Source organism: Stegostoma tigrinum, chromosome 50 (assembly GCF_030684315.1).
Source record: "Stegostoma tigrinum isolate sSteTig4 chromosome 50, sSteTig4.hap1, whole genome shotgun sequence".
Lineage (NCBI taxonomy): Eukaryota > Metazoa > Chordata > Chondrichthyes > Orectolobiformes > Stegostomatidae > Stegostoma > Stegostoma tigrinum.
The window spans coordinates 1566530-1587875 of NC_081403.1; the positions used below are offsets into that span (position 1 = coordinate 1566530).

The 21346-nt window shown below is 64.1% G+C and overlaps 1 protein-coding gene across 2 annotated transcripts; it reads right to left on the reverse strand.

Annotated features, from left to right (window-relative positions):
* Positions 1–895: 895 nt before the first annotated feature.
* On the reverse strand, positions 896–21063 carry LOC125450157 (CD209 antigen-like protein C). Of its 2 annotated transcripts, XM_059643246.1 has the most exons (7): positions 20604–21063; positions 19741–19975; positions 19573–19647; positions 18061–18249; positions 17309–17457; positions 5162–5265; positions 896–1730 (listed from the first exon to the last, which is right to left on the reverse strand). In XM_059643246.1, the coding sequence occupies exons 3-7, from the start codon at positions 19595–19597 to the stop codon at positions 1550–1552; spliced, it is 648 nt and encodes a 215-aa protein (XP_059499229.1). In that variant the 5' UTR covers positions 19598–19647; positions 19741–19975; positions 20604–21063; the 3' UTR covers positions 896–1549. The 2 variants fall into 2 exon arrangements, with proteins under 2 accessions (XP_059499229.1, XP_048382123.1); XM_048526166.2 differs by lacking the exon at positions 20604–21063 and having other exon boundaries at positions 19741–20052.
* Between the last annotated feature and the right edge of the window lie 283 nt (positions 21064–21346).

Genomic DNA, 21346 nt, shown 5'->3' on the forward strand with positions numbered 1-21346 from the left:
ACTGCTGGTGTCACGGGAACGGCACTGGGTTCACGGCGAGGCTCAATGACTACTAAGAAAATCATTGACCCTCCGACAGTGCCCGCTCCCTCAGCACTGACGCCCCGACAGTGCCCGCTCCCTCAGCGCCGACCCTCCGACAGCGCCCGCTCCCTCGGCGCTGACCCTCCGACAGTGCCCGCTCCCTCAGCACTGACCCTCCGACAGTGCCTGCTCCCTCAGCGCTGACCCTCCGACAGTGTCCGTTCCCTCAGCACTGACCCTCCGACAGTGCCCGCTCCCTCAGCACTGACCTTCCGACAGTGCCCACTCCCTCAGCGCTGACCCTCCGACAGTGCACGCTCCCTCAGCGCTGACCCTCCAACAGTGCCCGCTCCCTCAGCACTGACCTTCCGACAGTGCCCACTCCCTCAGCGCTGACCCTCCGACAGTGCACGCTCCCTCAGCGCTGACCCTCCGACAGTGTCCGTTCCCTCAGCACTGACCCTCCAAGTGTCCGTTCCCTCAGCACTGACCCTCCGACAGTGCCCGCTCCCTCAGCACTGACCTTCCGACAGTGCCCACTCCCTCAGCGCTGACCCTCCGACAGTGCCCGCTCCCTCAGCGCTGACCATCCGACAGTGCCTGCTCCCGCAGCACTGACTCTCTGACAGTGCACACTCCCTCAGCGCTGACCCTCCGACAGTGCCCGCTCCCTCAGCACTGATCCTCCGACAGTGCCCACTCCCTCAGCGCTGACCCTCCGACAGTGCCCGCTCCCTCAGCACTGATCCTCCGACAGTGCCCACTCCCTCGGTGCTGACCCTCCGACAGTGCCCGCTCCCTCAGCGCTGACCCTCCAACAGCACCCGCTCCCTCAGCGCTGACCGAGAGAGAGAGGTAAGATGCTCAGACCTTTGTATGAACCATTTTATTGACAAAAGGTGGGATGCCGAACAGTCTGAAGAAGTCAACTCGAATCTGAAACCCAGGCCAGGCCATCACAGGACTGGGCAGGCAGGGGGAAGGGAACATGAGTCCAAATCCGGGGCACGGAGCCTGTGGAATGCGCTGATCCACGAAACCACGCCTGGAGCTCTCTCCCAAAAACCGGGATCTCCGATCCTGCCCGAGTCCACTTGCGGAGATATCAAACCCGACAACCTGATATACGAACGTATGGTACAGTCTCCAGCCCTAAGCCAGCACTCTCGCTTCTTCTCCGGATTCCCGGCATGTTCGCTGCGTTTTCCACTTCTGGATCTCAGGGAAGGACACGTACATATTCGCCGGCGGTGGCGGGGAGGAGGTAAAGGCCAGCAAAGGGCTGCCCCGCGGGGGCTGGAAGGTGGGGACAGGTTCAGGTAGGTGGTGACGGGGTGGTGGGGGGAACCGTCCTGTGGGTAAATTGAGTTGATATTCTCCTGGGGTTTGGAAGGATGGGAGAGGTGGGGAAAGCCGGAAGTGCTGGAGATGTGGTGGTGTGGCTGGGGAGCGACCCCGCTATGGAGAGGAGTCTCTCCTCTCTCCCGAACACCCCCCATCCCGCCCCGTCTCTGCACCCACCCCCTCACAGTTGCGACTCGATGGGAAATGGAAGATTTAACAGCTGAATGATGTAGTTGATGGAGCGGATCTGACAGATATAGGAGTAGCGATTGTCGCACTGATCGGATTTCCAAGTTCCATCAACCGTCTTCCGCACACATCGTTTAGCCTTGGATTTATCCGGCTCATTCGAGGACCAGTACCTGGCCGGGACAGAGAGAGAGAGAGAGAGAGACACACTGGGTGAGAGAACCCACGTGCACATTTGAGTCCATCATTTTTTGGGTAACTTGGGGCCGGGAGGGGTTTCAGTGCAGCTTTACAGGAGGTCATCGCGATTTCACACCCATAGAGCTCTAGAGAACGCTCACTCGAAATGGGAATGCATCGGGCTCTGTTTCTCCACAGATTCCAGTCCAGTGAGGTCTGTGCTTTGTCCAGTTCTACTGGGGGAGACAGGTCAGCCAAGAACAAGCTGACTTGGAGGAAAGCCTGCTGGAGAACGAGCTGCCCGGCAGATTTTTCTTCCCCCAAAAATATAACCCCTTTCGTTTAGGCTGGGCAAAGAATCGACTGTTCCTTATGAATGAGCAACAGTCTGCATGTGACAATTGAACCTTCGAGGAGAACGTAACATTTCTGTTTTCAAAAGTTTTCATGGCTGAGAAATGGTTCCCCAAGCAGCGCAGGTTTACAGAGAAGCAGTTACGCCTCCTGTCAGCCACTTTCTACTGGACAGAGCTCACTCGAATTACAGTTATCGAGCTGGAGACGGTTCAGAAGAGATATACCAGGATGTCTCCGGGTATGGAGGGATGGAATTACATGGAGGGGCTGGATAGGCTGGGGCTTTTGTTCACTGTAGCGTAGGAGGTTGAGCGGCTACCAGAAAGAAGTTTATAAGATCCTGAGGGCTACCGATAGAGTTAATGGTAGCTGTCACTGCCATGGGGAGGATGAAAAGCAGAGAATGCAAAACAGAGCGGCAGAAACAGGAGGATTAGAAACACGGGGGCAGTTAAGCAGGAAGCATTTCCAACACTTTTTTAAGGTGAGAGGAGAAAGATTTTTAAAAAAGACACCGGGTGCAGTTTTTTTTTTACACAGAGGGTGGTTTGTGTGTGGAAGCAAGTGGCAGACCATGTGGTAGATGTGGGCACGCGTACAAAGTTTAAAAGGCCCTGAGAAAAATGTAGATCGGAAAGGTTTAGAGGCTTACGGGTCAGGAGCAGGCAGGTGGGTCTAGTTCAGTTTGGGATGGGGGTTGGTTCAGACTGGTTGGGCCGAACGGCCCATGTCCCTGCTGTAGGATGCCGTGACTATGATCATAAACCCAGGAATGACAGACCTTCCTGTTTTAATCCCGATATAGGTCGGGGTACCTTTCAAAGAGTTGGGCGGTGGGGGAGTGACTGGGTGCGAAACACTGTCTCCATCTCCCTCTCTGTGGATCTGCCAAGTTCCTCCAGCAATTCCGTTTGGGATGGGCTCTCCCGGTGCCCGGGTAAAGTGTAAAAGACACAGGGTGCATTTCAGAGAAATTTTAAACTCACAGGGTTGTACAGCATGGAACCGGACCCTTCAGCCCAACTCATCCGTGCTAACCCCCCCGGCCCCCCCAATATCCTAAATTAACCCAGTCCCGTTTGCCAGCATTGGGCCCATAAACCCTTCCTATCCACGCCCCCATCCAGATGCTGTAAATGTACCGGCCCCCACCCACTTCCCCCGGCAGCTCCTTCCATACCCGCACCGCCCTCTGTGTGTGAAACAGTTACCCCTCGGGTCCCCTTCCCTCTCTCACCGTAAACCTACGCCCCTCTAGTTTCGGACCCCCCCACCCCCACAATCCATGCCCCTCATGATTTTATAAACCTCTATAAGAGTCACCCCCCCTCAGCCTCCGACACTCCGGGAAAAACAGCGCCCCTCAGCTTCTCCCTGTAGCCGTAACCCTCCAAGATCCCTTTTCTGAACCCCTTTCCCAATATCCTTCCTGTAGCAGGGAGACCGGGATTGACTGCAGTGTTCCCAAAGTGGCCCCACCCACACAGCCACAACATGACCCTCCCAAATCCCTCCACTCAACGCACTGACCGAGCGCCCCAAACCCCCCTTCTCACTGCCCTGTCTACCAGCGACTCCACTTTCCAGGAACTATGTACCTGCCCTGCGCTCCTCCCTCACCCCCCCCGAAGGTCGCTTCGTACCCCACTAATGCCGGGAATGAGTGGAATGGGGAAGTAGCAGAGGAGAAGGAATGGTATCCTTTGGCGTTTAGAACAGTTAGAGGGAACGGAGCTGGGGACGTCACATCGAGGTTGTAGAGGGACGTTGGTGAGGCCCGTTCTGGAGCACTGTGCCCCGTTCTGTTACAGGAAGGACGTTGTTAAACAGGAGAGGGCTCCGAAAAGATTTACCAGGATGGCGCCAGGGTGGGAGGGTTTGAGCTGCAGGGAGAGGCTGGAGGCTATTTACCCCGGGAGCCTTGGAGGCTGAGGGGATGGCCTTATAGAGGTTTATAAAACCATGAGGGGCATGGGTACGGTAAGCAGTGTCCTTTCCTGAGGGTGAGGGGATTTCAAGACCAGAGGGCATAAAGGAGAGGGGAGAGAGATTTAAGAAGGACATGAGAGGAAGCTATTGTTTAACACAGAGGGTAGTACGTGAGTGGAATGAGCTTCCCGAGGGAGGGGTGAAGACATTTGAATAAGTGCGTGGAGAGGAAAGGGGTTGGCATGGGCCAGGAGCAGGCAGGAGGGACTAGTTCAGCTTGGGATTCGGGTCGGCTCAGACCGGACGGGCCGAAGGGTCTGCCTCTGCGCTGTCTGACTCGGCAAACTGTAACAGGAGAACGGTGACTGTACAAAACATGCGAGAGCCTGCGTTTGGGGGGCTGTGTGAAGCTCTGGTCGCCAGGCCGTGGGAAGGTGGTGGAGGATTTTTGGGTGGGGGGGGGGGCGCCCAGAGGTGGTTTCCAACGATGCTGCCCGGATCGGGGAGCATTTGTGACGGGACTGTTTTCAGCGGGAATGCTGGACTCTGAGGGGGCAACCTGACAGAAGTCCATAAGATCACGAGAGACGTGGATGAGGGTGGGGGTAGCCATGTGTCTATCCCAGGGTGAAAATCTCATATTCCAGGGGTTTAAGGTGTGGGGGGGGGGGGAGGTCTAACGGAGATGGAGGGGAAGGATTTTTACACAGAGGGTGCTAGGTGCCTGGAACAAGCGGGAGGCGCGAGAATGGGACAGGATGGTGTGGGTTAAGAGGCAGCGAGGGGCAGGGAAGGGATGGATGCGGACCCATGTGCAGGGAGATGCTGGCTAGCACAGACACAGTGGGCCGAAGAGCTGTCCCCGCGGGGAGCCGTTCAATGCTGCCGTCAGGCAATCTCGAGGTGAGGGTGAGGCCCAAAGAGGTTTCGGCGTTCAGTCCGTAGCCTGGGCCGCGTGGCCAGGGAACAGCGAGGCGGTGCCGTGAGGGGGTGGGCGGGATGAGGGTCAATCCGAGCTCGGCCGCGAACGAAGCCTGGGGCCTTGACGCAGGCTGCGGGGAACAGGATGGAGTCAGGCTGGGCTGGGCCAGGACAGGGGCCTGGCAGTTTCCTGCCCAGGAAGACAGAGCAGGCTCACCCAGTCACCAACGGCTCCCCGTTCACCCAGCGGAAAGACTGGATGTTTTGCAGATTGTTCAGTCCGATCCAACGATTCCCTTTATCGAAACTGGCCAGAAACTCCTGTCGGGAGCGAGATCGAACACAGGCTCAGGAACGGACGGAGAGAGACAGGGCGCGGGAACGGAGGCCGCTCAGCAGATCAACGTGAGGCAAGGTCACAGCGCTCCCTCAGCGCCGACCCTCTGACAGCGCCCGCTCCCTCAGCGCCGACCCTCTGACAGCGCCCGCTCCCTCAGCGCCGACCCTCTGACAGCGCCCGCTCCCTCAGCGCCGACCCTCTGACAGCGCCCGCTCCCTCAGCGCCGACCCTCCGACAGTGCCCGCTCTCTCAGCGCCGACCCTCTGACAGCGCCCGCTCCCTCAGCGCCGACCCTCTGACAGCGCCCGCTCCCTCAGCGCCGACCCTCTGACAGCGCCCGCTCCCTCAGCGCCGACCCTCTGACAGCGCCCGCTCCCTCAGCGCCGACCCTCTGACAGCGCCCGCTCCCTCAGCGCCGACCCTCCGACAGTGCCCGCTCTCTCAGCGCCGACCCTCTGACAGCGCCCGCTCCCTCAGCGCCGACCCTCTGACAGCGCCCGCTCCCTCAGCGCCGACCCTCTGACAGCGCCCGCTCCCTCAGCGCCGACCCTCCGACAGTGCCCGCTCTCTCAGCGCCGACCCTCTGACAGCGCCCGCTCCCTCAGCACCGACCCTCCGACAGTGCGCGCTCCCTCAGCACCGACCCTCCGACAGTGCCCGCTCTCTCAGCACCGACCCTCTGACAGCGCCCGCTCCCTCAGCACCGACCCTCCGACAGTGCGCGCTCCCTCAGCACCGACCCTCCGACAGTGCGCGCTCCCTCAGCGCCGACCCTCCGACAGTGCCCGCTCCCACAGTGCCGACCCTCTGACAGTGCCCGCTCCCTCAGCACCGACCCGCCGACAGTGCCCGCTCCCTCAGCACCGACCCTCCGACAGTGCCCGCTCCCACAGTGCCGACCCTCTGACAGTGCCCGCTCCCTCAGCACCGACCCTCCGACAGTGCCCACTCCCTCAGCACCGACCCTCCGACAGCGGCTGCTCCCTCAGCGCTGACCCTCTGACAGTGCCCGCTCCCTCAGCGCCGACCCTCCGACAGTGCCCGCTCTCTCAGCGCCGACCGTCCGACAGCGCCCGCTACCTCAGCGCAGAACGTCCGGCAGAAGCTGCTCCCTCAGCACCGACCCTCCGACAGCGCCCGCTCCCTCAGCACCGACCCTCCGACAGCGCTCGCTCCCTCAGCACCAACCCTCCGACAGCGCCCGCTACCTCAGCGCCGACCCTCCAACAGCGCCCGTTACCTCAGCGCCGACCCTCCAACAGCGCCCGTTACCTCAGCGCCGAACCTCCGACAGCGCCCGCTCCCTCAGCGCCGACCCTCCGACAGCGCCCACTCCCTCAGCGCTGACCCTCCGACAGCGCCCGCTCCCTCAGCGCCGACCCTCCGACAGCGCCCACTCCCTCAGCGCTGACCCTCCGACAGCACCCGCTCCCTCAGCGCCGACCCTCCGACAGCGCCCGCTCCCTCAGCGCTGACCCTCTGACAGCACCCGCTCCCTCAGCGCCGACCCTCCGACAGTGCCCGCTACCTCAGCGCAGAACGTCCGGCAGAACCTGCTCCCTCAGCACCGACCCTCCGACAGCGCCCGCTCCCTCAGCGCCGACCCTCCGACAGCGCCCGCTCCCTCAGCAGTGACCCTCCGACAGCGCCCGCTACCTCAGCGCCGACACTCCGACAGCGCCCGCTCCCTCAGCGCTGACCCTCCGACAGCGCCCGCTCCCTCAGCGCCGACCCTCCGACAGTGCCCGCTCCCACAGTGCCGACCCTCTGACAGTGCCCGCTCCCTCAGCACCGACCCGCCGACAGTGCCCGCTCCCTCAGCACCGACCCTCCGACAGTGCCCGCTCCCACAGTGCCGACCCTCTGACAGTGCCCGCTCCCTCAGCACCGACCCACCGACAGTGCCCACTCCCTCAGCACCGACCCTCCGACAGCGGCTGCTCCCTCAGCGCTGACCCTCTGACAGTGCCCGCTCCCTCAGCGCCGACCCTCCGACAGTGCCCGCTCTCTCAGCGCCGACCGTCCGACAGCGCCCGCTACCTCAGCGCAGAACGTCCGGCAGAAGCTGCTCCCTCAGCACCGACCCTCCGACAGCGCCCGCTCCCTCAGCACCGACCCTCCGACAGCGCTCGCTCCCTCAGCACCAACCCTCCGACAGCGCCCGCTACCTCAGCGCCGACCCTCCAACAGCGCCCGTTACCTCAGCGCCGACCCTCCAACAGCGCCCGTTACCTCAGCGCCGAACCTCCGACAGCGCCCGCTCCCTCAGCGCCGACCCTCCGACAGCGCCCACTCCCTCAGCGCTGACCCTCCGACAGCGCCCGCTCCCTCAGCGCCGACCCTCCGACAGCGCCCACTCCCTCAGCGCTGACCCTCCGACAGCACCCGCTCCCTCAGCGCCGACCCTCCGACAGCGCCCGCTCCCTCAGCACTGACCCTCTGACAGCACCCGCTCCCTCAGCGCCGACCCTCCGACAGTGCCCGCTACCTCAGCGCAGAACGTCCGGCAGAACCTGCTCCCTCAGCACCGACCCTCCGACAGCGCCCGCTCCCTCAGCGCCGACCCTCCGACAGCGCCCGCTCCCTCAGCAGTGACCCTCCGACAGCGCCCGCTACCTCAGCGCCGACACTCCGACAGCGCCCGCTCCCTCAGCGCTGACCCTCCGACAGCGCCCGCTCCCTCAGCGCCGACCCTCCGACAGCGCCCGCTCCCTCAGCACTGGCCCTCCGACAGAGCCCGCTCCCTCAGCACTGACCCTCCGACAGCATCCGCTCCCTCAGCGCCGACCCTCCGACAGTGCCCGCTCCCTCAGCGCCGACTCTCCGACAGCGCCCGCTACCTCAGCGCAGAACGTCCAGCAGAACCTGCTCCCTCAGCGCCGACCCTCCGACAGCGGCCGCTCCCTCAGCACTGACCCTCTGACAGCGCCCGCTCCCTCAGCACCGACCCTCCGACAGGGCCCGCTCCCTCAGCACTGACCCTCCGACAGGGCCCACTCCCTCAGCGCTGACCCTCCGACAGGGCCTGCTCCCTCAGCGCTGACCCTCCGACAGCGCCCGCTCCCTCAGCACTGACCCTCCGACAGTGCCCGCTCCCTCAGCGCTGACTCTCCGACAGCGCCCGCTACCTCAGCGCAGAACGTCCAGCAGAACCTGCTCCCTCAGCGCCGACCCTCCGACAGCGGCCGCTCCCTCAGCACTGACCCTCTGACAGCGCCCGCTCCCTCAGCACCGACCCTCCGACAGCACCTGCTTCCTCAGCACTGACCCCCGGACAAAAACCGCTCCCTCAGCACTGACCCTCCGACAGTGCCTCGCTCCCTCAGCACCGACCCTCCGACAGCACCTGCTTCCTCAGCACTGACCCCCGGACAAAAACCGCTCCCTCAGCACTGACCCTCCAACAGCGCCCACACACTCAGCACTGACCCTCCGACAGTGCCTGCTCCCTCAGCACTGACCCTCCGACAGCACCCGCTCCCTCAGCGCCGAACCTCTGACAGTGCCCGCTCCCTCAGCGCCGACTCTCCGACAGTGCCCGCTCCCTCAGCCCCGACCCTCCGACAGCGCCCGCTACCTCAGCGCAGAACGTCCAGCAGAACCTGCTCCCTCAGCGCCAACCCTCCGACAGCGGCCGCTCCCTCAGCACTGACCCTCTGACAGCGCCCGCTCCCTCAGCACTGACCCTCCGACAGCGCCCGCTCCCTCAGCACCGACCCTCCGACAGCGCCCGCTCCCTCAGCGCTGACCCTCCGATGGCACTGGCTCCCTCAGTGCCAACCCTCTGACAGTGCCCGCTCTCTCAGCAACGACCCTCCGACAGCGCCCGCTACCTCAGCGCAGAACGTCCGGCAGAACCTGCTCCCTCAGCACCGACCCTCCGACAGCGCCCGCTCCCTCAGCACTGACCCTCCGGCAGCGCCCGCTCCCTCAGCACTGACCCTCCGACAGTGCCCCGCTCCCTCAGCACTGACCCTCCGACAGTGTCCGCTCCCTCAGCACTGACCCTCCAACAGTGCCCGCTCCCTCAGCACTGACCCTCCGACAGCGCCCGCTCCCTCAGCACCGACCCTCCGACAGCGCCCGCTCCCTCAGCGCTGACCCTCCGATGGCACTGGCTCCCTCAGTGCCAACCCTCTGACAGTGCCCGCTCTCTCAGCAACGACCCTCCGACAGCGCCCGCTACCTCAGCGCAGAACGTCCGGCAGAACCTGCTCCCTCAGCACCGACCCTCCGACAGCGCCCGCTCCCTCAGCGCCGACCCTCCGACAGCGCCCGCTACCTCAGCGCTGACCCTCCAACAGCACTGGCTCCCTCAGCGCCGACCCTCCGACAGCACCCGCTCCCTCAGCGCCGACTCTCCGACAGCACCCGCTCCCTCAGCGCCGACCCTCCGACACCGCCCGCTACCTCAGCGCAGAACGTCCAGCAGAACCTGCTCCCTCAGCGCCGACCCTCCGACAGCGCCCGCTCCCTCAGCACTGACCCTCTGTCAGCACCGGCTCCCTCAGCGCCGACCCTCCGACAGCACCCGCTCCCTCAGCGCTGACCATCCGACAGCGCCCGCTCCTTCAGCGCCGACCCTCCGACAGTGCCCCCTCCCTCAGCACTGACCTTCCGACAGTGCCCGCTCCCTCAGCACTGACCCTCCGACAGCGCCGGCTCCCTCAGCGCCGACCCTCTGACAGCGCCCGCTCCCTCAGCACTGACCCTCTGACAGCACCCGCTCCCTCAGCGCTGACCCTCCAACAGTGCCCGCTCCCTCAGCACTGACACTCCGACAGTGCCCGCTCCCTCAGCACTGACCCTCCGACAGCGCCGGCTCCCTCAGCGCCGACCCTCCGACAGCGCCCGCTCCCTCAGCACTGACCCTCTGACAGCACCCGCTCCCTCAGCGCCGACCCTCCGACAGCGCCGGCTCCCTCAGCGCCGACCCTCTGACAGCGCCCGCTCCCTCAGCACTGACCCTCTGACAGCACCCGCTCCCTCAGCGCTGACCCTCCAACAGTGCCCGCTCCCTCAGCGCTGACCCTCCAACAGTGCCCGCTCCCTCAGCGCTGACCCTCCGACAGCTCCTGCTCCCTCAGCGCTGACCCCCGGACAAAAACCGCTCCCTCAGTGCTGAGCCCCGGACAGTGCCTCGCTCCCTCAGCGCTGACCCTCCGACAGCACCCGCACACTCAGCACTGACCCTCCGACAGTGCCCGCTCCCTCAGCGCCGACCCTCCGACAGTGCCCGCTCCCTCAGCGCTGACCCTCCAACAGCGCCCACACACTCAGCACTGACCCTCCGATAGTGCCCGCTCCCTCAGCACTGACCCTCCGACAGCGCCCACTTCCTCATCACTGACCCTCCGACAGCACCCGCTCCCTCAGCACTGACCCTCCAACACAGACCACTCCCTCAGCGCTGACCCTCCGACAGAGCTCGCTCCCTCAGCACTGACCCTCCAACAGAGCCCGCTCCCTCAGCACTGACCCTCCGACAGTGTCCCCTCCCTCAGCACTGACCCTCCAACACAGACCACTCCCTCAGCGCTGACCCTCCAACAGAGCCCGCTCCCTCAGCACTGACCCTCTGACAGTGCCTGCTCCCTCAGCGCTGACCCTCCAACAGAGCCCGCTCCCTCAGCACTGACCCTCTGACAGTGCCCGCTCCCTCAGCACTGACCCTCCGACAGTGTCCCCTCCCTCAGCACTGACCCTCCGACAGTGTCCCCTCCCTCAGCACTGACCCTCCAACAGCGCCCACACACTCAGCACTGACCCTCCGACAGTGCCTGCTCCCTCAGCACTGACCCTCCGACAGCACCCGCTCCCTCAGCGCCGAACCTCTGACAGTGCCCGCTCCCTCAGCGCCGACTCTCCGACAGTGCCCGCTCCCTCAGCCCCGACCCTCCGACAGCGCCCGCTACCTCAGCGCAGAACGTCCAGCAGAACCTGCTCCCTCAGCGCCGACCCTCCGACAGCGGCCGCTCCCTCAGCACTGACCCTCTGACAGTGCCCGCTCCCTCAGCACTGACCCTCTGACAGTGCCCGCTCCCTCAGCACTGACCCTCTGACAGTGCCCGCTCCCTCAGCACTGACCCTCCGACAGTGTCCCCTCCCTCAGCACTGACCCTCCGACAGTGTCCCCTCCCTCAGCACTGACCCTCCAACAGCGCCCACACACTCAGCACTGACCCTCCGACAGTGCCTGCTCCCTCAGCACTGACCCTCCGACAGCACCCGCTCCCTCAGCGCCGAACCTCTGACAGTGCCCGCTCCCTCAGCGCCGACTCTCCGACAGTGCCCGCTCCCTCAGCCCCGACCCTCCGACAGCGCCCGCTACCTCAGCGCAGAACGTCCAGCAGAACCTGCTCCCTCAGCGCCAACCCTCCGACAGCGGCCGCTCCCTCAGCACTGACCCTCTGACAGCGCCCGCTCCCTCAGCCCCGACCCTCCGACAGCGCACGCTACCTCAGCGCAGAACGTCCAGCAGAACCTGCTCCCTCAGCGCCAACCCTCCGACAGCGGCCGCTCCCTCAGCACTGACCCTCTGACAGCGCCAGCTCCCTCAGCCCCGACCCTCCGACAGCGCCCGCTACCTCAGCGCAGAACGTCCAGCAGAACCTGCTCCCTCAGCGCCAACCCTCCGACAGCGGCCGCTCCCTCAGCACTGACCCTCTGACAGCGCCCGCTCCCTCAGCACTGACCCTCCGACAGCGCCCGCTCCCTCAGCACCGACCCTCCGACAGCGCCCGCTCCCTCAGCGCTGACCCTCCGATGGCACTGGCTCCCTCAGTGCCAACCCTCTGACAGTGCCCGCTCTCTCAGCAACGACCCTCCGACAGCGCCCGCTACCTCAGCGCAGAAAGTCCGGCAGAACCTGCTCCCTCAGCACCGACCCTCCGACAGCGCCCGCTCCCTCAGCACCGACCCTCCGACAGCGCCCGCTCCCTCAGCGCTGACCCTCCGATGGCACTGGCTCCCTCAGTGCCAACCCTCTGACAGTGCCCGCTCTCTCAGCAACGACCTTCCGACAGCGCCCGCTACCTCAGCGCAGAACGTCCGGCAGAACCTGCTCCCTCAGCACCGACCCTCCGACAGCGCCCGCTGCCTCAGCGCCGACCCTCCGACAGCGCCCGCTACCTCAGCGCTGACCCTCCAACAGCACTGGCTCCCTCAGCGCCGACCCTCTGACAGCGCCCGCTCCCTCAGCACTGACCCTCTGACAGCACCCGCTCCCTCAGCGCTGACCCTCCAACAGTGCCCGCTCCCTCAGCGCTGACCCTCCAACAGTGCCCGCTCCCTCAGCGCTGACCCTCCGACAGCTCCTGCTCCCTCAGCGCTGACCCCCGGACAAAAACCGCTCCCTCAGTGCTGAGCCCCGGACAGTGCCTCGCTCCCTCAGCGCTGACCCTCCGACAGCACTGGCTCCCTCAGCGCCGACCCTCCGACAGCACCCGCACACTCAGCACTGACCCTCCGACAGTGCCCGCTCCCTCAGCGCCGACCCTCCGACAGTGCCCGCTCCCTCAGCGCTGACCCTCCAACAGCGCCCACACACTCAGCACTGACCCTCCGATAGTGCCCGCTCCCTCAGCACTGACCCTCCGACAGCGCCCACTTCCTCATCACTGACCCTCCGACAGCACCCGCTCCCTCAGCACGGACCCTCCGACAGAGCCCGCTCCCTCAGCGCTGACCCTCCAACAGAGCTCGCTCCCTCAGCGCTGACCCTCCAACAGAGCCCGCTCCCTCAGCACTGACCCTCCGACAGTGTCCCCTCCCTCAGCACTGACCCTCCAACACAGACCACTCCCTCAGCGCTGACCCTCCAACAGAGCCCGCTCCCTCAGCACTGACCCTCTGACAGTGCCTGCTCCCTCAGCGCTGACCCTCCGACAGTGACCGCTCCCTCAGCACTGACCCTCCAACAGAGCCCGCTCCCTCAGCACTGACCCTCCAACACAGACCACTCCCTCAGCGCTGACCCTCCAACAGAGCCCGCTCCCTCAGCACTGACCCTCTGACAGTGCCCGCTCCCTCAGCACTGACCCTCCGACAGTGTCCCCTCCCTCAGCACTGACCCTCCGACAGTGTCCCCTCCCTCAGCACTGACCCTCCAACAGCGCCCACACACTCAGCACTGACCCTCCGACAGTGCCTGCTCCCTCAGCACTGACCCTCCGACAGCACCCGCTCCCTCAGCGCCGAACCTCTGACAGTGCCCGCTCCCTCAGCGCCGACTCTCCGACAGTGCCCGCTCCCTCAGCCCCGACCCTCCGACAGCGCCCGCTACCTCAGCGCAGAACGTCCAGCAGAACCTGCTCCCTCAGCGCCAACCCTCCGACAGCGGCCGCTCCCTCAGCACTGACCCTCTGACAGCGCCCGCTCCCTCAGCCCCGACCCTCCGACAGCGCACGCTACCTCAGCGCAGAACGTCCAGCAGAACCTGCTCCCTCAGCGCCAACCCTCCGACAGCGGCCGCTCCCTCAGCACTGACCCTCTGACAGCGCCAGCTCCCTCAGCCCCGACCCTCCGACAGCGCCCGCTACCTCAGCGCAGAACGTCCAGCAGAACCTGCTCCCTCAGCGCCAACCCTCCGACAGCGGCCGCTCCCTCAGCACTGACCCTCTGACAGCGCCCGCTCCCTCAGCACTGACCCTCCGACAGCGCCCGCTCCCTCAGCACCGACCCTCCGACAGCGCCCGCTCCCTCAGCGCTGACCCTCCGATGGCACTGGCTCCCTCAGTGCCAACCCTCTGACAGTGCCCGCTCTCTCAGCAACGACCCTCCGACAGCGCCCGCTACCTCAGCGCAGAACGTCCGGCAGAACCTGCTCCCTCAGCACCGACCCTCCGACAGCGCCCGCTCCCTCAGCACCGACCCTCCGACAGCGCCCGCTCCCTCAGCGCTGACCCTCCGATGGCACTGGCTCCCTCAGTGCCAACCCTCTGACAGTGCCCGCTCTCTCAGCAACGACCTTCCGACAGCGCCCGCTACCTCAGCGCAGAACGTCCGGCAGAACCTGCTCCCTCAGCACCGACCCTCCGACAGCGCCCGCTGCCTCAGCGCCGACCCTCCGACAGCGCCCGCTGCCTCAGCGCTGACCCTCCAACAGCACTGGCTCCCTCAGCGCCGACCCTCTGACAGCGCCCGCTCCCTCAGCACTGACCCTCTGACAGCACCCGCTCCCTCAGCGCTGACCCTCCAACAGTGCCCGCTCCCTCAGCGCTGACCCTCCGACAGCGCCCGCTCCCTCAGCGCTGACCCTCCAACAGTGCCCGCTCCCTCAGCGCTGACCCTCCGACAGCTCCTGCTCCCTCAGCGCTGACCCCCGGACAAAAACCGCTCCCTCAGTGCTGAGCCCCGGACAGTGCCTCGCTCCCTCAGCGCTGACCCTCCGACAGCACCCGCACACTCAGCACTGACCCTCCGACAGTGCCCGCTCCCTCAGCGCCGACCCTCCGACAGTGCCCGCTCCCTCAGCGCTGACCCTCCAACAGCGCCCACACACTCAGCACTGACCCTCCGATAGTGCCCGCTCCCTCAGCACTGACCCTCCGACAGCACCCGCTCCCTCAGCACGGACCCTCCGACAGAGCCCGCTCACTTAGCGCTGACCCTCCAACAGAGCCCGCTCCCTCAGCGCTGACCCTCCAACAGAGCCCGCTCCCTCAGCACTGACCCTCCGACAGTGTCCCCTCCCTCAGCACTGACCCTCTGACAGTGCCCGCTCCCTCAGCACTGACCCTCCAACACAGACCACTCCCTCAGCGCTGACCCTCCAACAGAGCCCGCTCCCTCAGCACTGACCCTCTGACAGTGCCTGCTCCCTCAGCGCTGACCCTCCAACAGAGCCCGCTCCCTCAGCACTGACCCTCTGACAGTGCCCGCTCCCTCAGCACTGACCCTCCGACAGTGTCCCCTCCCTCAGCACTGACCCTCCGACAGTGTCCCCTCCCTCAGCACTGACCCTCCGACAGTGCCTGCTCCCTCAGCACTGACCCTCCGACAGCACCCACTCCCTCAGCGCCGAACCTCTGACAGTGCCCGCTCCCTCAGCCCCGACCCTCCGACAGCGCCCGCTACCTCAGCGCAGAACGTCCAGCAGAACCTGCTCCCTCAGCGCCAACCCTCCGACAGCGGCCGCTCCCTCAGCACTGACCCTCTGACAGCGCCCGCTCCCTCAGCCCCGACCCTCCGACAGCGCACGCTACCTCAGCGCAGAACGTCCAGCAGAACCTGCTCCCTCAGCGCCAACCCTCCGACAGCGGCCGCTCCCTCAGCACTGACCCTCTGACAGCGCCAGCTCCCTCAGCCCCGACCCTCCGACAGCGCCCGCTACCTCAGCACCGACCCTCCGACAGCGCCCGCTCCCTCAGCACCGACCCTCCGACAGCGCCCGCTCCCTCAGCACTGACCCTCTGACAGTGCCCGCTCTCTCAGCAACGACCCTCCGACAGCGCCCGCTACCTCAGCGCAGAACGTCCGGCAGAACCTGCTCCCTCAGCACCGACCCTCCGACAGCGCCCGCTCCCTCAGCACCGACCCTCCGACAGCGCCCGCTCCCTCAGCGCTGACCCTCCGATGGCACTGGCTCCCTCAGTGCCAACCCTCTGACAGTGCCCGCTCTCTCAGCAACGACCTTCCGACAGCGCCCGCTACCTCAGCGCAGAACGTCCGGCAGAACCTGCTCCCTCAGCACCGACCCTCCGACAGCGCCCGCTGCCTCAGCGCCGACCCTCCGACAGCACCCGCTACCTCAGCGCTGACCCTCCAACAGCACTGGCTCCCTCAGCGCCGACCCTCCGACAGCACCCGCTCCCTCAGCGCTGACTCTCCGACAGCACCCGCTCCCTCAGCGCCGACCCTCCGACAGCGCCCGCTCCCTCAGCACTGACCCTCTGTCAGCACCGGCTCCCTCAGCGCCGACCCTCCGACAGCACCCGCTCCCTCAGCACTGACCCTCCGACAGCACCCGCTCCCTCAGCGCCGACCCTCCAACAGTGCCCGCTACCTCAGTGCCGAACCTCCGACAGCGCCCGCTCCTTCAGCGCCGACCCTCCGACAGTGCCCCCTCCCTCAGCACTGACCTTCCGACAGCGCCGGCTCCCTCAGCGCCGACCCTCTGACAGCGCCCGCTCCCTCAGCACTGACCCTCTGACAGCACCCGCTCCCTCAGCACTGACCCTCCGACAGCGCCCGCTCCCTCAGCGCTGACCCTCCGACAGCGCCCGCTCCCTCAGCGCTGACCCTCCGACAGTGCCTCGCTCCCTCAGCACTGACCCTCCGACAGCACCCGCACACTCAGCACTGACCCTCCGACAGCACCCGCTCCCTCAGCGCTGACCCTCCGACAGTGCCCCCTCCCTCGGCGCTGACCCTCTGACAGTGCCCCCTCCCTCGGCGCTGACCCTCCGACAGTGCCCGCTCCCTCAGCACTGACCCTCCGACAGTACCCGCTCCCTCAGCACTGACCCTCCGACAGCACCCGCTCCCTCAGCGCTGACCCTCCGACAGTGCCCCCTCCCTCGGCGCTGACCCTCTGACAGTGCCCGCTTCCTCAGCGCTGACCCTCCGACAGCGCCCGCTCCCTCAGCGCTGACCCTCCGACAGCGCCCGCTCCCTCAGCACTGACCCTCCAACAGTGCCCACTCCCTCAGCGCTGACCTTCCGACAGTGCCCGCTCCCTCGGCGCTGACCCTCCGACAGTGCCCGCTCCCTCGGCGCTGACCCTCCGACAGCGCCCGCTCCCTCAGCGCTGACCCTCCGACAGTGCCCGCTCCCTCGGCGCTGACCCTCTGACAGTGCCCACTACCTCAGTGCTGACCTTCCGACAGTGCCCGCTCCCTCGGCGCTGACCCTCCGACAGTGCCCGCTCCCTCAGCGCTGACCCTCCGACAGCGCCCGCTTCCTCAGCGCTGACCCTCCGACAGCGCCCGCTCCCTCGGCGCTGACCCTCCGACAGTGCACGCTCCCTCGGCGCTGACCCTCCGACAGCGCCCGCTTCCTCAGCGCTGACCCTGTGGACATTACCTGCTGAGCTTCGCTGTTAACCATGACTAATGTGGCATTTTGCGAGGCGCAGCTGGTGTTGGCCTCCTGCCATGTCTCCAGCTTCCTCGAAATGTGGTAGCAAATCCGTTGGAATTTTATCCAGGTTCTGGGACATGCCCTGTATCCGCCTGGAAATGTCATCCCAGCGTGAGATCCGGAGCCATTGCGTTTCATACTGAGTGCACAGCAGCTGACCCACAAACCATCCGGCTATTGACCCACCGTCTCTCTCTCTCCACCCTCTACATGTTCCACTGACTCACCCACCCACCCCCCGGACAACGGCCAACACCCTGGGGGTTCCCGTTGAGCGCACACAGACCCGGACCCCAGCCCCATGTCAATCCCGTGGCTCCGGGGAGGGGGTCCGGGGCTGTAAATCCCCTCCTCCCTGCCACCCACCGCAAAGGGAGTAGAAAATACACCCCACACACCCCGGACGGAGGGTGGGGTGGCGGCGGGGGGGGGGGGGGGGGGGCGCAGCTCCGACAGCCCCTTCCCAAACGCGCCCTCTCACCACCCCCCGTCCCCCACCACCGCAGCTCACCAAGAGGGTGCGGCAGATGGAGTTGCAGGGGGGAGCGGGTGGACCCTCTCGCATCCAAACGGCATGGTCCAGGGGTCAGAATGTGGGAAGTCGCTCGCTGAGGGGCACCGCGTCGTTCGCCCGCGCACAGAGCAGGGGCAGGGAGGGAGCCGCGGGGTTCGGGCCAGTCGGGGGCTTCACTTACGGTCAACGAGAGCGTTTAAGATCTTGTAGACAGCAGTGAGGGTGTGGTTCGAGCTGTCGTAGCTGTGTTTCACTGTGTTCATGTTATCCTTCAGCTCATTGTAAACATGGCCCAGTCGGGTGAAGTTGGCCTGCAGCATGCTGTACGTCTGAGCCAACTGGCTGGTCTCAAACAGGAGGTAGATCAGGCCTGGAGGTGAAAGGGCAGAGGTCAGCGGCGACGGCCAACAGGTCAACTCTCGGCCACCCCGGCGCTGAGGGAGCGGGCGCTGTCGGAGGGTCAGCGCTGAGGGAGCGGGCGCTGTCGGAGGGTCAGTGCTGAGGGAGCGGGCACTGTCGGAGGGTCAGTGTTGAGGGAGCGGGCACTGTCGGAGGGTCAGCGCTGAGGGAGCGGGCACTGTCGGAGGGTCAGGGCTGAGGGAGCGGGCACTGTCGGAGGGTCAGTGCTGAGGGAGCGGGCACTGTCGGAGGGTCAGCGCTGAGGGAGCGGGCACTGTCGGAGGGTCAGTGTTGAGGGAGTGGGCACTGTCAGAGGGTGCAGGGAGAGTGTGTGTGGGGGTGAGTGTGTATCGGGGGGTAGTGTGTGTGTGTGTGTGTGTGTGTCGGGGGGAGTGTGTGTGTGTTGGGGGGTATTGTGTGTGTGTGTGTGTGTGTGTGTGTGTGTGTGTGTGTGTGTGTGTTGGGGTGTAGTGTGTGTGTGTGTGTTTGTGTGTGTGTGTGTGTGTGTGTGTGTCGGGGTGTAGTGTGTGTGTGTGTGTGTGTGTGTGTGTGTGTTGGGGGGAGTGTGTGTGTGTGTGTGTGTCGGGGTGTAGAGTGTGTGTGTGTGTGTGTGTGTCGGGGTGTAGAGTGTGTGTGTGTGTGTGTGTCGGGGTGTAGTGTGTGTGTGTGTGTGTGTGTGTGTGTGTGTGTGTGTGTGTGTGTGTCGGGGTGTAGTGTGTGTGTGTGTGTGTGTCGGGGTGTAGAGTGTGTGTGTGTGTGTGTGTGTGTGTGTGTGTGTGTGTGTGTCGGGGTGTAGTGTGTGTGTGTGTGTGTGTGTGTGTGTGTGTGTGTGTCGGGGTGTAGTGTGTGTGTGTGTGTGTGTGTGTGTGTGTGTGTGTGTGTCGGGGTGTAGTGTGTGTGTGTGTGTGTGTGTGTGTGTGTGTCGGGGTGTGTGTGTGTGTGTGTGTGTGTGTGTGTGTAGTGTGTGTGTGTGTGTGTGTGTCGGGGTGTGTGTGTGTGTGTGTCGGGGTGTGTGTGTGTGTGTGTGTCGGGGTGTCTGTGTGTGTGTGTGTGTGTGTGTGTGTGTGTGTGTGTGTGTGTCGGGGTGTAGTGTGTGTGTGTGTGTGTGTGTGTGTGTGTGTGTGTGTGTGTGTGTCGGGGTGTAGTGTGTGTGTGTGTGTGTGTGTGTGTGTGTGTGTCGGGGTGTAGTGTGTGTGTGTGTGTGTGTGTGTGTGTGTGTGTGTGTGTGTGTGTGTGTCGGGGTGTAGTGTGTGTGTGTGTGTGTGTGTGTGTCGGGGGGGTACTGCTGACTTACACGGGATGAGCACAGCCATGGCCATTCCAGTTGCGACAATCACCAGGAGGTTCGAGTAGCGCCGTCGGTACTGAGCTGTGGGGATGAGAAGGAGTCAGTTGAATGCAGCACAAGGTCAGGTTGCGATGGCTGTACACCCCCGCGACCCCCCGGGGCACCGTCCCTTACCGATGGCGTTTATCTGGTGCCTGCTCCTGCGGGACGCGGGCCGCGCGATCGCTCCTCGCACAGGGGAACGCGCTGATAGCGAGCGCACGCTCTCGTGGCTCCGGGGACGCCCTCGCGCTCGCGCTCCCCCTCCCCTCCGAGGGGAGCCTCGCCCTGACGGCCTCAGCGTTCCCGATGTCTCCTCTTATCCAGGAACAAACATCCGGGCTCCACGGCCCATCCGATTCCAACTCAACTGAGGGCGAGACGAGGGACACAGGGTTAGGCACTGAGTCAGGCTCCCTCTACCCCGTCACGCTCAACGTAAAGCCCTCTCTGCACTGCTCCACCCGCGCCCGCCCCCCCCCCCCACCCCAGGGGCAGGGACAGCACTGGGTTAGATACAGGGTAAAGCTCCCTCTTGTGGCCTTTGTTCCGCACTCTCTCTCTGTCTCTCTTTTTCTCACTCAGTCCCTCTCACTCTCTCTCTTTCTGAATCTCTCAAACACTCTCTCTTCGTGTATCTCTCTCTATCACTCTCTCTCTCTCCCCCCCCAAAACACTCTCTCTCTCTCCCCCACAGTCTCTCTCTCTCTCTCTCTCTCCCCCACAGTCTCTCTCTCTCTCTCTCTCTCCCCCACCACAGTCTCTCTCTCCCCCACCAACACTGTTATGCTCTCTTTTCTCTTACACTTTCTATCTCTCTTTCTCCCTCACTTTCTCTGTTTAGCTCCTTCTGCCTCTCCAACTTTGTGTCTCTCACTCTATCTCTTTTTCTCTCTCTCTATCTCTCTCTCCCCCGTCTCGTTCTCACTCTCTTTCTCCTTTTCTTTTCTCCCTATCTCTTCACCCGGCTTTGTTGTGCGTTTCTTTTTTCTTTATACCTCTCTTTTTTCTCACTCTATTTGCGTTTATCTTCACTCCCTCTCTCTACGTCTCCCCCTCTCTATTTTTCTCAAACTATTTATGTCTCTCCCTTCGTTTTCTCTCTCTCTCTCCCTCTTTCTATCTCGCTCTATTTATCTCTCTCCATCGCTCTATCTTCTTTCAATTTCTCTTTCTATTTATGCCTCTCTTTTTCTCGCTCTATTTGTGCTCATCTCTCTCCCTCTCCCTCTCTCTATTTATCTATTTACATCTTTCACTCTCCCTGTATCTCTCTCTCTCTCAGTCGCTTTCTCTCCCTCATCCTCTTTCTATCTCGCTCTATTTGTATCCTCCCTTGCTGTTTATCCCTCTCTCCCTTTCTATTTCTCTATCCCTCTCTCCCACTTTGTATCTCTCTCTCTTGTTCCTATCTCTCTTTCTCAGTCCCTCTCTCACTCCCTCTCTCCATCCCGGCGACTTCTGATGATGTCACAAGATCCTGGACGCTCCCCCTTGTGGTCAAATAGTCTCTATCCCTCTCTTCCTCATTCCCTCTCTCCTTCATGACCCACCACACTCTCTCTCTCATTCCCTCTCTTCCTCATTCCCTCTCTCCTTCACAATCCCCCACTCTATCTCTCATTCCCTCTTTTCCTCGTTCCTCTCTCATTCATGACCCACCACTCTCTCTCTCTCATTCCCTCTTCCCCGTTCCCTCTCTCCCGCATGACCTGACACATTCTCTCTCATTCCCACTCTT